Source organism: Coregonus clupeaformis, chromosome 4 (assembly GCF_020615455.1).
Source record: "Coregonus clupeaformis isolate EN_2021a chromosome 4, ASM2061545v1, whole genome shotgun sequence".
Classification (NCBI taxonomy): Eukaryota; Metazoa; Chordata; class Actinopteri; order Salmoniformes; family Salmonidae; genus Coregonus; species Coregonus clupeaformis.
The window spans coordinates 18,846,874-18,862,603 of record NC_059195.1 but is presented as its reverse complement, the minus strand read 5'-3'; the positions used below and the strand labels follow the sequence as shown (position 1 = coordinate 18,862,603).

Genomic DNA, 15,730 nt, shown 5'->3' with positions numbered 1-15,730 from the left:
AGGGCTGTTCTTAAGCAAGACACAACGCGGAGTGCCTGGATACAGCCCTTAGCCGTGGTATATTGGCAATATGCCACAAACCCCAGAGGTGCCTTATTATTATAAACTGGTTACCAACATAATTAGAGCAGTAAAAAGTAATGTTTTGTCATACACATGGTATACGGTCTGATATACCACGGCTTTCAGCCAATCAGCATTCAGTGCTCGAACCACCTAGTTTATAATGTGCTGATATAATGTGCAGTTAAATCCATCAACATGTACAGTAGTGACAGAGGATCTTCCTCTATCAAATGTTCAGGAACTCTTCTGACAGGAAGTAAATATTGTTGGTTTAGACTACTGTATGTTTCTGAACATAGAAGGGCACAGCTTTGGTTGCATTGATGTCATTTCTATGCTATCACGAGTTTTGAAATTCTGAACACTTTATGCTACGCGTAAGTCTTCCACACATTCTCGCAAGGTTATTCTGTACGAATGAGAATAAATACTCATTGTGAGAATCAAAAATGTATTGATTTGTCAAACAATGAAAAGTAATGCGTTGTGTCCCAAATAGCACCCAATTCCCTATATTGTGCACTACTTTTTACGAGAGCCCTATGGCCCCTGGTCAAAAGTAGTGCACTATACATGGAATAGGTTGCCATTTGGGATATGGCCATGGTTGCACCTGAACCAGCAGTAGAGTCTTCACAGTGATTCTTCCTGTTGATAGACCCTGATTCCCTCTCTCTCTTCCTTCCAGGTGGTGGGGACACCCAGAGCACAGACCTCCCCCTCAGCCAGCCCCCCCAGCCTACCCCGCCCCCCAGCGCCACCAACACCCTGAGGAACAACAGCTGTCCCGGCACCCCAGAGATCCAGAGACGCAAGGAGGAGGCCGTCAAACGGCTGGCCACCAAGGTACTGGAAGTTCACCTGGCCAGATCACAGCTCATAGCCCAACCCAACAATTGGGAATGTTGTTGTTGTGACTTGTGCCAGTGTCCCAAATCACAGCGAGAGTTCTGGTGAAAAGTAGCGCTATGTAGGGAATAAGGTGCCATTTGGGACATACCCTTTGAGATTAGAAGGGAACTTATTTTTAAGTTGGTCTAATGTTTGCATGGAAATGTGTTTATTAAACATGACAGCTTTTGAGCATTGTCTCATTTCACCGGTCAGGTTCAATGAAGACATTTTGTTACTATGAAGTGTATCTTTGTGCTCAGAATAGCAAGAATTTGATGTGTGTCCACGATCCCAAGAGCTTCCATTCACTTTCACTAATGAAGTATTCCCTTCTCTCTCAGTCTACTTCCCCTGTCCTTCATTTCATCCCTCCATCCACCACCTGAGGTTTAGGGAGGGAGGCTGTTGGGGTCTCTCTGACTCGCGTCCTTTCATATCCAGGCTGTTTCCATTAGTATTTATGAGGGTTTTATCCAAAAACATAATGCTGCATGCGGCACTCAGTTGATTTATGTTTGCTTACATTCATTTATTTTTATATGAAGCTAGTGAATAATAAAAATGTCCCTGAGGATCCTGGATGTTTATTAAAGACAATCACGGAGTCCCTGTTAAATAAATTCTCACATCATGGTCCTGTTTGATTTGCAGCTAGCACTGGGCTTAGTTAAATAACCATTCCTCTTAACTCTCCCTCATCAAATGGACATTATATCCAACATGAAGTCGCTCAGTCCCAATTGTCAGCTTGGCGGTTCCAATACAATGGAGAGGGAGAGAGTGAGAAGCTCATTGTGTGTCCTTAACATGTTGTAATTGCCTGGGTACTCTTCTGTCATTCACAGAGAGAGGCAAATTATGTGTCAGGCCAGACTCCACTAGGACTCGTCTCTGGCAACGTCCCAAATGGCACCCTATTCCCAATATAGTACACTACTTTTGACCATAGCCCTATAAAGGGAATAGGGTGCACTATAAAGGGAATAGGGTGCCATTTGGGACACAATCTCAGTGTTGCCAGGGAAACATGTTAGCAGTGTGGTCAGAAAGACCTCAGGTTGGGTACACTTTAAGCATCAGTTGTCAGAGCACCTTACCGATCACTGCACATGTACACATCCCATCTGAAATCAGCCCACCCAACTACCTCATCCCTATATTGTTATTTATTTTGCTCTTTTGCACCCCAGTATCTCTATTTGCACATCATCTCTTGCACATCTAGCATTCCAGTGTTAATACTAATTGTAATTTTTTGCACTATAGCCTATTTATTGCCTTACCTCCATAACTTGCTACATTTGCACACACTGTATATATATTTTCTGTTGTATTTTTTGACTTTATGTTTTTTTTACCCCATATGTAACTCTGTGTTGTTGTTTTTATCGCACTGCTTTGCTTTATCTTGGCCAGGTCGCAGTTGTAAATGAGAACTTGTTCTCAACTGGCTTACCTGGTTAAATAAAGGTGAAATTAACAAACATTTTTAAAAAATTAAAAAATCCTAAATCGGAAGGCTGTGGCTCACAGTTCACAACATGAAGATAGCAGCTTCCTACAATCTGATGGGAGTGTCAATGCGGAATGTCTTATTTATGGGTTTACTTATTCCAGCATAATGTATGTATATTATGGCTTGGCAACTTGTTGTTATTTGTGTGTAGTTCAGTAAGTAGCCTGTCCTTTACGGTTAAAATATTAACAGTGTCACCATCCATTTAATAATAATAAATAATATGCCATTTAGCAGACGCTTTTATCCAAAGCGACTTACAGTCATGCGTGCATACATTTTTTTGTGTATGGGTGGTCCCGGGGATCAAACCCACTACCTTGGCGTTACAAGCGCCGTGCTCTACCAGCTGAGCTACAGAGGACCACACATAGTATTTACACATAGTATTCTAACAAAGTGGATATGCTCAGGTATAAATTGCCTCTGAGATACCCTGCTGAGTTTAAAGCGTGATTACAGCTTATATATTCACCACCTAATTGTTCCATTTCACACAGAGTTCCCCATCCCACAGCTTTTTAAATATCCATCTGTCATTTTGCATATTATTTTATAGCCTCATATTTATTCCCTGTGTTGTTTCTGTAGCTCAATTGGTAGAGCATGGCACTTGTAATGCCAGGGTAGTGGGTTCGATCCCCGTGACCACCCATGCGTAAAGATGTATGCACACATGATTGTAAGTCGCTTTGGATAAAAGTGTCTGCTAAATGGCATATTATTATTATTATATTATATGAGAAATAAGCTGCGCCACTATCCATCTTGCATCTTAGCATGCCATTGCAAACATTACTGTAGGACTTTTAGAAATACTTAAAGGGCGACTGCACTTCCTAATTTGGCCTTGTTTTTCATCAATGCTCATTAAGAAATGCTAGCGGCCATGACTGAAGGGAAACGAGAGTTGTCTTGGGGCTGTGGTTTGATGTGGGTGTTTCTTGGGTGTGTCTTTGCCATTCAATCACAACAAACAAGGACAGTAGCTAGCCAGTTCGAGTTGAAACATTATTGAAAGCAAGCATGACTAAAACATTCCAAGGCATTTCATTCACCCTTGTCCCTTGTGCTGTTACATCATATGAAGGGTTCAGAAGTCTTATGGAAAATAGCTTTAGAGGGGCCTGCTTTCTTTCTCCATGTCATGACTGTGAAGTTATTTCAACAACACGTGTTTTAAACACCCCTCAACATCATAATGACCTTCCACTTCTGCCCTGGATGGATCGGATCAGTGCTGCACTAACATGGGATAGTATAGCGTGAGATGACAACAGCAAGTCACCGCCATAGGGAGTAAATGTGCCAGGCAGCCTCTACGAGCCACGCGCCACTGAAGCACATCTGAACATATTTCAACTCTGTGAATCCCTCATGCAAGTTATGCACTAAACTGCTTTCAATGCTAACTCTCAAAGGGGTTCTCTACCTGTTGTGTAGTTACTGCCGCGCTACGCTGCATCTTCAGTCATCACGGCTAAATAAAAAGGAGATGCCTCTTTTCAAAGTCACCCTCATATCCAGGGCACTCACTTATGTATCTGCAAAGTACTGTATTTGATAGGCTTTTGCAGTTGCAATAAGGCACCGGTATCGCTTGATTCACTTATATGAGCATAATCACACTTGAAGGTTGTGTCCCTGAATTTGAAATGAATGACAGTCAGTTATGACTCTGGAAACGTTCAGTTGTACTGCAGAGAATCACCTAGAAATACGTGGCAAACACCAGATGTTCATGTCTCTTTGATGAAATAGTGGCCTGCATAAGGTGGAATATGGTCCACATCTGTGAGACATTGTACCTCACTGTTCCTGCATCCTTCCTCTCAGAGTAGCTGTACAGTAAAACAGTTTCTGATTAGCAAGCTGCTGTCTCCTCTCTTTCATTCTAATCCATCCCCAACAATGGACATCTGCTTACCTCTGTGTGTTTTCAGAACACAAAACCGCTCGCCCAGTGTCTGACGGCATTGTCTCTCTCACGGCAGTATGCTATATCGATAGCAAGGATAGTTTCTCTCTCCGATACAGCTCTTTATTGTTCCAAAATTATTTGTTGTAGCCTCTCGTTTGACTTCATTGTCTCAGTGTTTTCACATATACTCCTCTTTAAAAGAACCGATCTCAGTCCTCTTTAAAATTAACTCTGGGGTAAAAAAAAAAAAAGCGAAAGAACTCAGTTCTCTTTGTATTCACACTGCCCTTGCCTTTAAATGAGGACTCAACTCTTTTGCCAGTTGTCTTCAGCTATTTTGTGGTCCGGGTCCTCTTTACATTCACATTGCTATGTTTAGAAAGGAACCAATATCTTTTTCCAACATTCACTTTACAAAGTGCAGGACAAGCCATTCCATCAGAATGTGTTTTTCGGACAGCTAGATATACTGTACCTACTTACGTTTTGGAAGCTAATAGATTGCATTTAGTTAAAAGATTAGACATAATAATTGTAATAAGAAGATACTATTAACATGCAAATAATATTGGTAATAGAATAAATAGCAGAAGAATAACTGCAGATTAAATAAGGCTGTAATTACTGCTGTAATTATCTGCACCTTTAAGAGCTAGAATGGATTTTGTACTCTATGCTTTGAATCTTACCAAATATGTTGTCTTTTCACACTACTCAAACCCCACAATTGAATAAACACCTTATGAAGCTCTCTTAGCCTATAGATCACATATTGCAAAAAATTATCTGAACTAAAAATTAAAACACATATTTTGAAATTTATGTGCATCCTTGACAATCGCTAATCAATATCCAATCATCTTCTCTCTTTTGTGGCACCAATGAGAGGGTTTATGGCAGGGGAAACGGTGTTGCAGTAGGCTGGTGTGTGGTGCGGAAATAATGACAAGCCAACCTGGGGAGCTTTGTGTTCACATTGCCATAATAAAGGGAACCGGACCGTGGAATTCAAGCGAACCGAACTCAGACCACCTCTCGAGGTTCGTTTCGTGGGCTGTCTTGGCAGCAGAGCTGGTAGCAGTACTTTGGCAATGGTCCATACTTCGGCTAGTTTATCATTATGCCCAGTGAAAAAGTGGCCTGAGAATTCTCCACCACTCGAGAAGGCTCCGTAGATTGATCATGTTAGCCCGGCCGTCTCTCTCTGAAGGCTGCATTGGGCCAAGAAGTCCCCCCGAGTAGGTGTAGGACAAGCCTTCCCTAGTAACCTAGTCTGTCCAAACAGGAAAAAACGCCATCTGTCAAGCAGACGATGCAATAATACATAATTGGAAATTAAGACGGAAGCAGCCGGGCCAGGCCTGCGCCTCAAGGTCCTCCTTCCCTCGTCCTAGGCTACAATCGTGTGCCAACTTCCTCTGCCATTTGGATCTCAGTGACAGAGATCATCCTGGGTTTTAGCGCACGACTTTGCTACAGCTAAAGTGCTTATCCTTGATTTATAGTTTGGCGAGAGTTATATTTCTCCTATTGCAAATGAGACCATTTTCAGATGTCACAGTGGCATGATTTACTCGACGGTCGGGTCCAAGACATTTTCGTGGACATATTTAGAATCTATTTCTCATCTGATTGTGAACGTTCGGTTCTGAGACTGGTGTTGTTTTGGGCCAACTGTTTCTCTGATATCTCTGTAGTCTGTGGTCCTCTGTAGCTCGATTGGTAGAGCATGGCGCTTGTAACGCCAGGGTAGTGGGTTCGATCCCCGGGACCACCCATACGTAAAAATGGATGCACACATGACTGTAAGTCGCTTTGGATAAAAGCGTCTGCTAAATGGCATATTATTATCTCGGGGACAACTACGTCATTGTGCCTGGGGACAGGCTGCAGGGCTGCAGTTCCTTTCTGCAGTAGACCCATGCAGAGGTATGGCTGCTGTGTGGTGCGTTAAGGTGCAGGAGCAACTAGCCAGTCACCTGCTCCTCCTGTCCTGCTGTACTTGTAAAGTGTGTCAGCTCCTCCAGGTTTGAGTGTAATTAGGACACAGAGAAAGAGCCACAGATCCCAAGGATCCCACCGCCCCCCTCATGTCCCCCGCCCCCTGTCCAAATCAGATGTCCGTGTCCGTGAGCACAGCAGAACCTGTTCAGCACAAGGCACAGGCAGCACATCCTACTTTTGGAGGTCCACCTAGGGCCCAGTGTTTTGGGGAGGTTAGCTGAGGTTGTTGAGCTTTGCTTCAGCCTGTTGATCATCGAACCCTCTGTCTGAGTAGGGAATGACACCTGGGTCCTATTAATTAGTGCACAGCGTAGCAAAATGTTTCGCAACATTTCAAGTAGGCCTTCCCCGTTTCGGCCCGTTGGCTTCCGTTTTGTCCCTATTGAATACACCCCTGCTTAGGTGGGTTAGAGTGGGTTATGTGTGTCTGGTTTAGAGTCAGCCAATTCCCTTACAAAAAAAGATTGCAGTTTTGAAACTGCAGTAAAAGTGTAGAAACTGCAGTTGACTGTGGTATTTTGGACAAAGTAATTGCAGAATATCTGCAGTGTACTGCAGTTGAACTGCAGTTATACTGCACTGTAACTGCAGTTACACTGCAAAATTACTGTAGTAAAAAAAAACTGTTATTTTGGACACAGTATTTGCAGCCTACTGCATTTGGACTGCACTTTAACTGCAGTAATACTGCATTATACTTCAGTTAAACTGCAGTCTGACTGCAATCTTTTTTTCGTAAGGGTTGCATCTGAAGTTCACAATACAAGGACATGCCTTCAAGTCCCAGCTTTGGTTTCAGACTAACAAATAGCATTTAGACTACTGTATTTTCACCTCCAAATTCCTATTGTATAATGGCAGCAGTGGAATGAGGTCAGGGACGGCTTAGTCGCTATACCGAGCTACTGTATTGCATCAAATGCCTTGTAGTCAACAAGCCTATTGGCTTTACAAGGACTTTGAGGTCACACAGCCAGCTTTGCAGTTTTTTGCAGACTAAAACCAACAACAATATAAGCTACTCATAGTTGACACTGTAGTATGGTTTTGTAAAACAAGAACATTTAGTAACTTCCTTTTGGAAATGTAGATCCTCAATGAGATTATTTATCAATGATTTCTTTGTAAATGTCTCTCATGGTCTGGGTTGTAGTTTGATTTCCTTACCGCGTCTGGAAGTCTAGAAGTTTGTTATTGATCCTCTCTATTTGGATGTGGGCCCAGAGGATGTCATAGTAGCCGTTGAAGGTGTCGATGACGCTGTTGTAGAGTCCGTAGAGCTTCTGGAGGAGGGTGAGCTGTCTCCTGATCTCCAGCAGCTGAGGGTGTTGGGTCACATATATTTTAAGCCACTAAAGTTCCTAAACAATTGTTCCCTCTCTTTTCTCCCATCCAGGTGGTTGCATATCACTACTGCCAGGCTGACAACACCTACACCTGCCTGGTGCCAGAGTTTGTGCACAGTATCGCCGCCCTGCTGTGCAGAGCACCCCAGCTCGCCGCCTACAGAGAACTGCTGCTGAAGGAACCCCATCTACAGAGCACGCTCAGTCTGCGCTCCTGTGTCCAGGACCCTATGGCAGCCTTCCGCAGGGGCGTGCTGGAACCACTGGCCGACCTCCGCAAGGGTACGATGCTAAGCTAGGTTCATTCATATCTGACTGTCTCACTGTCACTGGTGTTCATGGTCCAAAATGGACTCACAATGTTATAATCTAGGCCTTCAGTGGCTCAGGGTTTGTAGCAAGTGTATTCTAACTAATTGAACCACAGGTTTGCTCAGATATCTAGTCTAGACTGTGTAGAGAGCGACATATACTGACCATTCCAAGGTGACCTTCGGTCTCGTAAAAAATCACAGACAGGCTAACTAACTATGGTCACTCCAGAGACCGTTTACTGTGCTTTTCACTTCGTCCAGCTAGCTAAGATAAATGAGGGTTCCATTTCTTCCACAAAGGAACTGAAATGGGTTAAGCTCTGGCCTTACTGAGGAAGAAACGTCTGCAGGGACATTGTTAATTGCTTAGTGTAGCCACTCTGTGTTTGCTCTGACATGGCATTGATTTTAATTGATTTTACGCTAAATGGTTAGCGGTACATTGTTATTGTCGTCACGGTAGAAGAATACAATGTCTCTGAGGAAGCCTGCGTCTCGTGACTTTTGTACACTACATGACCAAAAGTATGTGGACACCTGCTCGTCGAACATCTCATTCCAACATCATGGTCATTAATATGGAGTTGGTACCCACTTTGCTGCTATAACACCCTCCACTTTTCTGGGAAGGCTTTCCACTAGATGTTGGAACATTGCTGTGGGGACTTGATCCATTCAGCCACAAGAGCATTAGTGAGGTTGGGCAATGATGTTGGCGATTGGGCCTGGCTCATAGTCGGGGTTCCAATTCATCCCAAAGGTGTTCGATGGGGTTGAGGTCAGGGCTCTGTGCAGGCCAGCCAAGTTCTTCCACACCGATCTCGACAAACCCTTTCTGTATGGACCTCGCTTTGTGCACGGGGGCATTGTAATGCTGAAACAGGAAAGGGCCTTCCCCAAACTGTTACCGCAAAGTTGGAAGCACAGAATCGTCTAGAATGTCATTGTATGCTGTAGCGTTAAGACTTCCCTTCACTGGAACTAAGGGGTCTAGCCCGAACCATGAAAAACAGCCCCAGACCATTATTCATCCTCCACCAAACTTTACAGTTGGCACTATGCATTCAGGCAGGTAGCATTCTCCTGCCATCCGCCAAACCCAGATTTGTCCGTCGGACTGCCAGATGGTGAAGCGTGATTCATCACTCCAGAGAACACGTTTCCACTGCTCCAGAGACCAATGGCGGCGAGCTTTACACCACTCCAGCCGATGCTTGACATTGTGCATGATGATCTTAGGCTTGTGTGCGGCTGCTCGGCCATGGAAACCCATTACATTAAGCTCCCGATGAACAGTTGTGCTGACGTTGCTTCCAGAGGCTTCAGCACTTGGCGGTCCCGTTCTGTGAGCTTGTGTGGCCTACCACTTCACGGCTGAGCCGTTGTTGCTCTTAGATGTTTCCACTTCACAATAACAGCACTTACAGTTGACAAGGGCAGCTCTAGCAGGGCAGAAATGTAACTAACTAATTTGTTGGAAAGGTGGCATCCTATGACACTGCCACATTGAAAGTCACTGAGCTCTTCAGTAAGGCCATTCTACTGCCAATGTTTGTCTATGGAGATTGCATGGCTGTGTGCTCGATTTTATACACCTGTCAGCAACAGGTGTGGCTGAAATAGCCAAATCCAGTCATTTGAAGGGGTGTCCACATACTTTTGTATATATAGTGTATCTCTCCAAGGCAGACAGACAGACAGACGCACAACTATCTCAAGGTCATCATGGTCCATTCTGCACACACGCGACCCACCATTTTCCCAGTGCTCTACACTGAATCAATATGTTTTTACAGGAGCCTAAACAGCCAATATAGATAAACCCAGTGTTTGTATGATGGAGATGGAAAATAATGATAATCAATGTGCAGGGCACAGAGCAGAGGAGTGGGCAGACAGGCATGCAGCAGCTCTCCTGTGATGTTAGGGTGGACCGTGATGGTCCCCCTCTCATGCCGCCTCCCCCGCTGCCTCCCCTCATGACTTCCACCGTTCCTTATTGAAATGAATGGCCTGTTTGATTGGCCTGGTCGCTTGGGCTTGATAAGGGAGAAAAACTTGTTGATTTGTCCACTCCGTCAAAACGAGAAACCTGCATCGGAGCTTTGCACAGCCATATTAGAAAGGACTTAGCCAGCCCTAGGCTTGAGGCTTTGCAAAAATGAAGAAAAACGTCTGATTCTGATTGCCAGGAGTATATTTAACAGAATAAAGTTTTAATGGGGGTTTGGTTGGTGCAAATCTGATTTTGACATTCCAACTGGGAATTTTTCTGTTGTGAATATTTTAGCGTGTGTCTGATCGTCAATGTGAGGAGGAACCCCAGAAAAGGGTATATATTCCAAATGGTACCCTATTCCTTACACTCTTAGAAAAAAGGGTTCCAAAATGGTTCTTCGGAAAGGGTTCTACATGATATTGCAGTGAAGTAGAGCACATCACTTAGCGCACTGCACTGTAGATACGGCTGCCGACACACTTATGTTCATTCATTACTGCGCTAGCTGCTGTGGAGATGTGGGAGAATAGTAGAGAAAACCTTCTTAAGATGACTTAAGGCACAGCAAGGCAGTACAAGATTGTCTATAGCGTATGGTGTCCAACTAATGTTTTACTCTGTACGTTCAGTTCTTATATTTATTTACACGTTTCTGGCAGCAGCTTGTCTATATTTTATGAGCCAAAATAAAACATGGAAAAGATTAAACTTCTCTGCAATATGTCATGATGACTTGACTTGAAAGGTTTGCATTTATCGACTTGACCCTTAAGGTTTGTGAATTTTCTATTTGTTTCTTTCCACCGTGACCCCTGTTGACCCCTCTCTGGTTGTTTTCAGAGAGGAAGATTCCTGAGGAAGACCACATCATCCTGATAGACGGGCTGAACGAGGCAGAGTTTCACAAGCCAGACTACGGAGACACCATCACCTCCTTCATCACTAAGATCATCTCTAAGTTCCCCTCCTGGCTCAAACTGCTGGTCACTGTCCGAGTCAACCTACTGGTGAGGAACACTCCAACTGTACATGGTGTAATACTATACAAGTAAGATTGCAAAATTCCAGTAACTTTCCCAAAATTCCCAGGAATCAGGAGGTAATAAATAGGAAATCTGGAATCCTCCTACCAGGACTCCTGGAAAACCTGGGAATTTTGGGAAAGTTGCCAGATTTTTGCAACCCCACTCCCACTGTAGATGGTGTAATATTGTACAAGTCATGTACAAATTACTTGAGAGGGATATTATGTATTCTGCCTAATTGTTAGCATCTAAATATTTCACCATAGAGGTGTTCATGTTGAAATCCTACGGTATAATTCATGAATTCATTGAATTGACAGCACTCCATGGGGGCTTCACTGAATTCAAGTGCCATCTCAGCACATCTTACAGTTTAGACAGAACTTGCGAATTTCAAGTGAATAAGATACTTTTACAACCACCGTTGGTATGTGTGGGTATCAATATTTGATACCTCTCTCACTGAGTGACACAAACACTGGCAGATCCTGACAAGTGTAAAAGTTAAACTGCTTTAGGAAGGGTTTTATCCTTGTCATGCACTGTCCTCTACAAAGTATCATTTCTGTCGAGTGCATTGACACCGGTACTGGAAAGGGAGTAGGAGAAGTAGCACTGTAACAGTGACCCGGGAAACGACTGCATAACAAGGGAACACGCAGACAAGAGCCACTGACTGAAATTTACACTGAGTCTACCAATGGAGGAGAGGAGTTGAGCTGGCCTGTGTCCCAAATGGCACCCTATTCCCTATATACTACCGTTGACCTACTTTTAAGATGCCGCTGTCCATGTAGCCTGTAGTCTGAGCCTTGGGATAATGTGGCACCTGACTGACAGCCTTATCTGTACCAGCTCCAGACATTAATGCTTTCTCAGCCACTATGGCTCTTTCTGGCCACGGGTACCGCCACCTGTCAGTATGCATGGGTAGTTACACTGTACTGCAGCCAGGGGAGCATAGCAGGCAGCACTCATTAATCTATCTATGCTGTTCGGTTGTGCGTGTGTGTGTGTGTGTTTGGTTTACCTATCCTTGTGGGACCAGAAGTTCTAGGAAGGATAGTAAAACAAGGAAAAGTGGGGACATTTCGCCAACCCCCACAAGGAAAAAGGTTATTTTAGGCTTAGGGGTTAGGTTTAAGGTTAGGGTTACAATTAGGCTTACTGTTAGAATTAGGGTTAGGTTTAGGGTTTGGGTTAGGGTTAGGGGTTAGTGAAAATAGGATTTTGAATGGGAATAAATTGTTTGGTCCTCACAAGGATAGTACAAAAACGTGTGTGTGTGTTTTTCATGACTTCAGAATTGACATTTTTGGCAAGGTTCCATGAATGTGTGAAGGGGTAGGGGGGTAGGGCGTTATCCTCATTTTGTATTCAGTTCATTTTCCCCTTTGTTTTGATTCATCCTCGCATGGTGTGGGGGATTCTGTGATGTGGAAAGTTTTTCGGGATGATAGCCCGTCTGTATAGCCAGCGTGAGAAAGATCCATGTAGGCTGGATGTGATTGACATGGTGAAACAGTTTAAATTGGGAGAGAAGGAGTGTTAGAACCCCTAGACCAGAGAGAGGATTTCTCATGTTTATGTTCATTGGGATTTCTGGGTTGAGTTGGGATTAGGCTACATGTCATGTCAAAATAGATTAATCCATCATCCCAAAAAATAAAGTATAAAGGCTGATGGATTAGTCAACCAGAGGAAACAGTTCAAACATGCAACATTCTGGTAACTTTCCCAGGTTTTCCAGAAATCCCTGTTGGAAGATTCCAGGAAGTGGAAGGCAATGAGCAGGAAAATCCGGAATCCTTTCTGGAAAACCTGAACATTTTCTAGAAAACCTGGGTAGTTACTGTAATTTTGCAACCCTAGGGAGGCCCTTGGATACAACCATTCTCTCCTTATGCAGTAGGTTGGATCAGTGGAGACTAGAGCCAGGTGAGTGTTACCTCATCCTCACACAAGAGTAAACAAGATCTCGGGGGGAAAGTCGCTCACAATGGCTAACCCTACAGACTGATAACTGTGAGATGTTCTTTGGTGAGGTGTTGCTCACAGACACCTTGTTCAGCCTGTGTATTATTCAGTGTGTTTTCGGTCTCTTTTCTTCCTCCTTTCTCTTTCTCTCTGTCTATCTCCCTCTCTTCTCCCTCTCTCTCACTTTCGGTCTCTCCCTCTCTCTCTCTCTCTCTCTCTCTCTCTCTCTCTGAGAAGGTGTTATCTCTGGGCTGCATTACCCAGAAAGGCAGGGAGATTGCAGCAGGATTAAGGTGGATTGATTTCTCTGACCCTGAGGAGTGAGATTGAAGTGTGGGCCCGCTAAAAGTGTCCCCAATGGCCCCATCTCTTACTCTCTCCAGCTCTCAGTCTCCCAGTTCACAAAGCCTTTGTTTGCAAACACAGCGGCGAGTGTCTGCCAATAGCTTAGTCCTCCAGCTAGCCCTGTGCTTACTGACCTTGGGCTGATAGGAAGAGCTGGAGGATCCACACATGATACAGCCCTCATGGAGAGTAGAAGATTGTCCATTTAGTTCTTCATTTTGCGCTTGTTTCTGTGGTCAGGAGAGATAACATTGTGGAATATACATTTAGAATTCTGGGCATACGCTTAGGTGTAAATTATATAGTTGATTTTGTATTTTTCTGTAAAACCGTATTGACTATAACTATATACAGTGGGGAGAACAAGTATTTGATACACTGCCGATTTTGCAGGTTTTCCTACTTACAAAGCATGTAGAGGTCTGTAATTTTTATCATAGGTACACTTCAACTGTGAGAGACAGAATCTAAAACAAAAATCCAGAAAATCACAATGTATAATTTTTAAGTAATTAATTTGCATTTTATTGCATGACATAAGTATTTGATCACCTACCAACCAGTAAGAATTCCGGCTCTCACAGACCTGTTAGTTTTTCTTTAAGAAGCCCTCCTGTTCTCCACTCATTACCTGTATTAACTGCACCTGTTTGAACTCGTTACCTGTATAAAAGACACCTGTCCACACACTCAATCAAACAGACTCCAACCTCTCCACAATGGCCAAGACCAGAGAGCTGTGTAAGGACATCAGGGATAAAATTGTAGACCTGCACAAGGCTGGGATGGGCTACAGGACAATAGGCAAGCAGCTTGGTGAGAAGGCAACAACTGTTGGCGCAATTATTAGAAAATGAGGGATCAGCCCAGAACTACACGGCAGGACCTGGTCAATGACCTGAAGAGAGCTGGGACCACAGTCTCAAAGAAAACCATTAGTAACACACTACGCCGTCATGGATTAAAATCCTGCAGCGCACGCAAGGTCCCCCTGCTCAAGCCAGCACATGTCCAGGCCCGTCTGAAGTTTGCCAATGACCATCTGGATGATCCAGAGGAGGAATGGGAGAAGGTCATGTGGTCTGATGAGACAAAAATAGAGCTTTTTGGTCTAAACTCCACTTGCCGTGTTTGGAGGAAGAAGAAGGATGAGTACAACCCCAAGAACACCATCCCAACCGTGAAGCATGGAGGTGGAAACATCATTCTTTGGGGATGCTTTTCTGCAAAGGGGACAGGACGACTGCACCGTATTGAGGGAAGGATGGATGGGGGCATGGATCGCAAGATCTTGGCCAACAACCTCCTTCCCTCAGTAAGAGCATTGAAGATGGGTCGTGGCTGGGTCTTCCAGCATGACAACGACCCAAAACACACAGCCAGGGCAACTAAGGAGTGGCTCCGTAAGAAGCATCTCAAGGTCCTGGAGTGTCCTAGCCAGTCTCCAGACCTGAACCCAATAGAACATCTTTGGAGGGAGCTGAAAGTCCGTATTGCCCAGCGACAGCCCCAAAACCTGAAGGATCTGGAGAAGGTCTGTATGGAGGAGTGGGCCAAAATCCCTGCTGCAGTGTGTGCAAACCTGGTCAAGACCTACAGGAAACGTATGATCTCTGTAATTGCAAACAAAGGTTTCTGTACCAAATATTAAGTTCTGCTTTTCTGATGTATCAAATACTTATGTCATGCAATAAAATGCAAATTAATTACTTAAAAATCATACAATGTGATTTTCTGGATTTTTTATTTTATTTTTAAGTTCAACAAAGGGTTTAAGTATGTTAAAGGGAAATATTAAGAGTAGGATGGAGGATCCGTGCTGGGATCCAAAAGGGCTGTGTAGTGTAATGGCTAAAAAAAATAGGTAAGGGGGGTACTGGACCAAATAGAAGACTGGACAGGATGGATAAAATGCAAATGAATTACTTAAAAATCATACAATGTGATTTTCTGGATTTTTGTTTTAGATTCCGTCTCTCACAGTTGAAGTGTACCTATGATAAAAGTAGGAAAACCTGCAAAATCGGCAGTGTATCAAATACTTGTTCTCCCCACTGTATATTAGCCCACATTTGCATAATATAACTCACCAACAGTAACTATTGAACCGTTCAAGCTAGATACACCAAACCATCTTTCATGTGTTCAAGCTATCCTAACTTGTCATCTACCTACTTTTTCAACTATAAACAGTCACCACCATTACTACTGCAGATACTACCACTACTATAACGTATTTCAAAACCATACATACTTTAAAACATGCTAGCAAACACCACATTTTCTTCAGGAAATGTACTTTTCAGTGATCACTGTTAGCCTA

The 15,730-nt window shown here is 43.7% G+C and overlaps 1 protein-coding gene across 6 annotated transcripts in view; it reads left to right on the top strand.

Moving 5' to 3' along the window:
• tanc1b (tetratricopeptide repeat, ankyrin repeat and coiled-coil containing 1b) overlaps window positions 1-15,730 on the top strand; it is a 194,654-nt gene that overhangs the window by 147,421 nt on the left and 31,503 nt on the right. For all 6 annotated transcript variants that reach the window (XR_006657757.1, XM_045210453.1, XM_045210455.1 and 3 more), the window contains 3 exons: window positions 755-912; window positions 7,798-8,029; window positions 10,901-11,067. Coding sequence is in view for 5 of the 6 variants with exons in the window: in XM_045210453.1 (XP_045066388.1) it covers window positions 755-912; window positions 7,798-8,029; window positions 10,901-11,067 (557 nt within the window). In the remaining variant the exon portion in view is untranslated. The remainder of the gene's footprint in view (window positions 1-754; window positions 913-7,797; window positions 8,030-10,900; window positions 11,068-15,730) is intronic.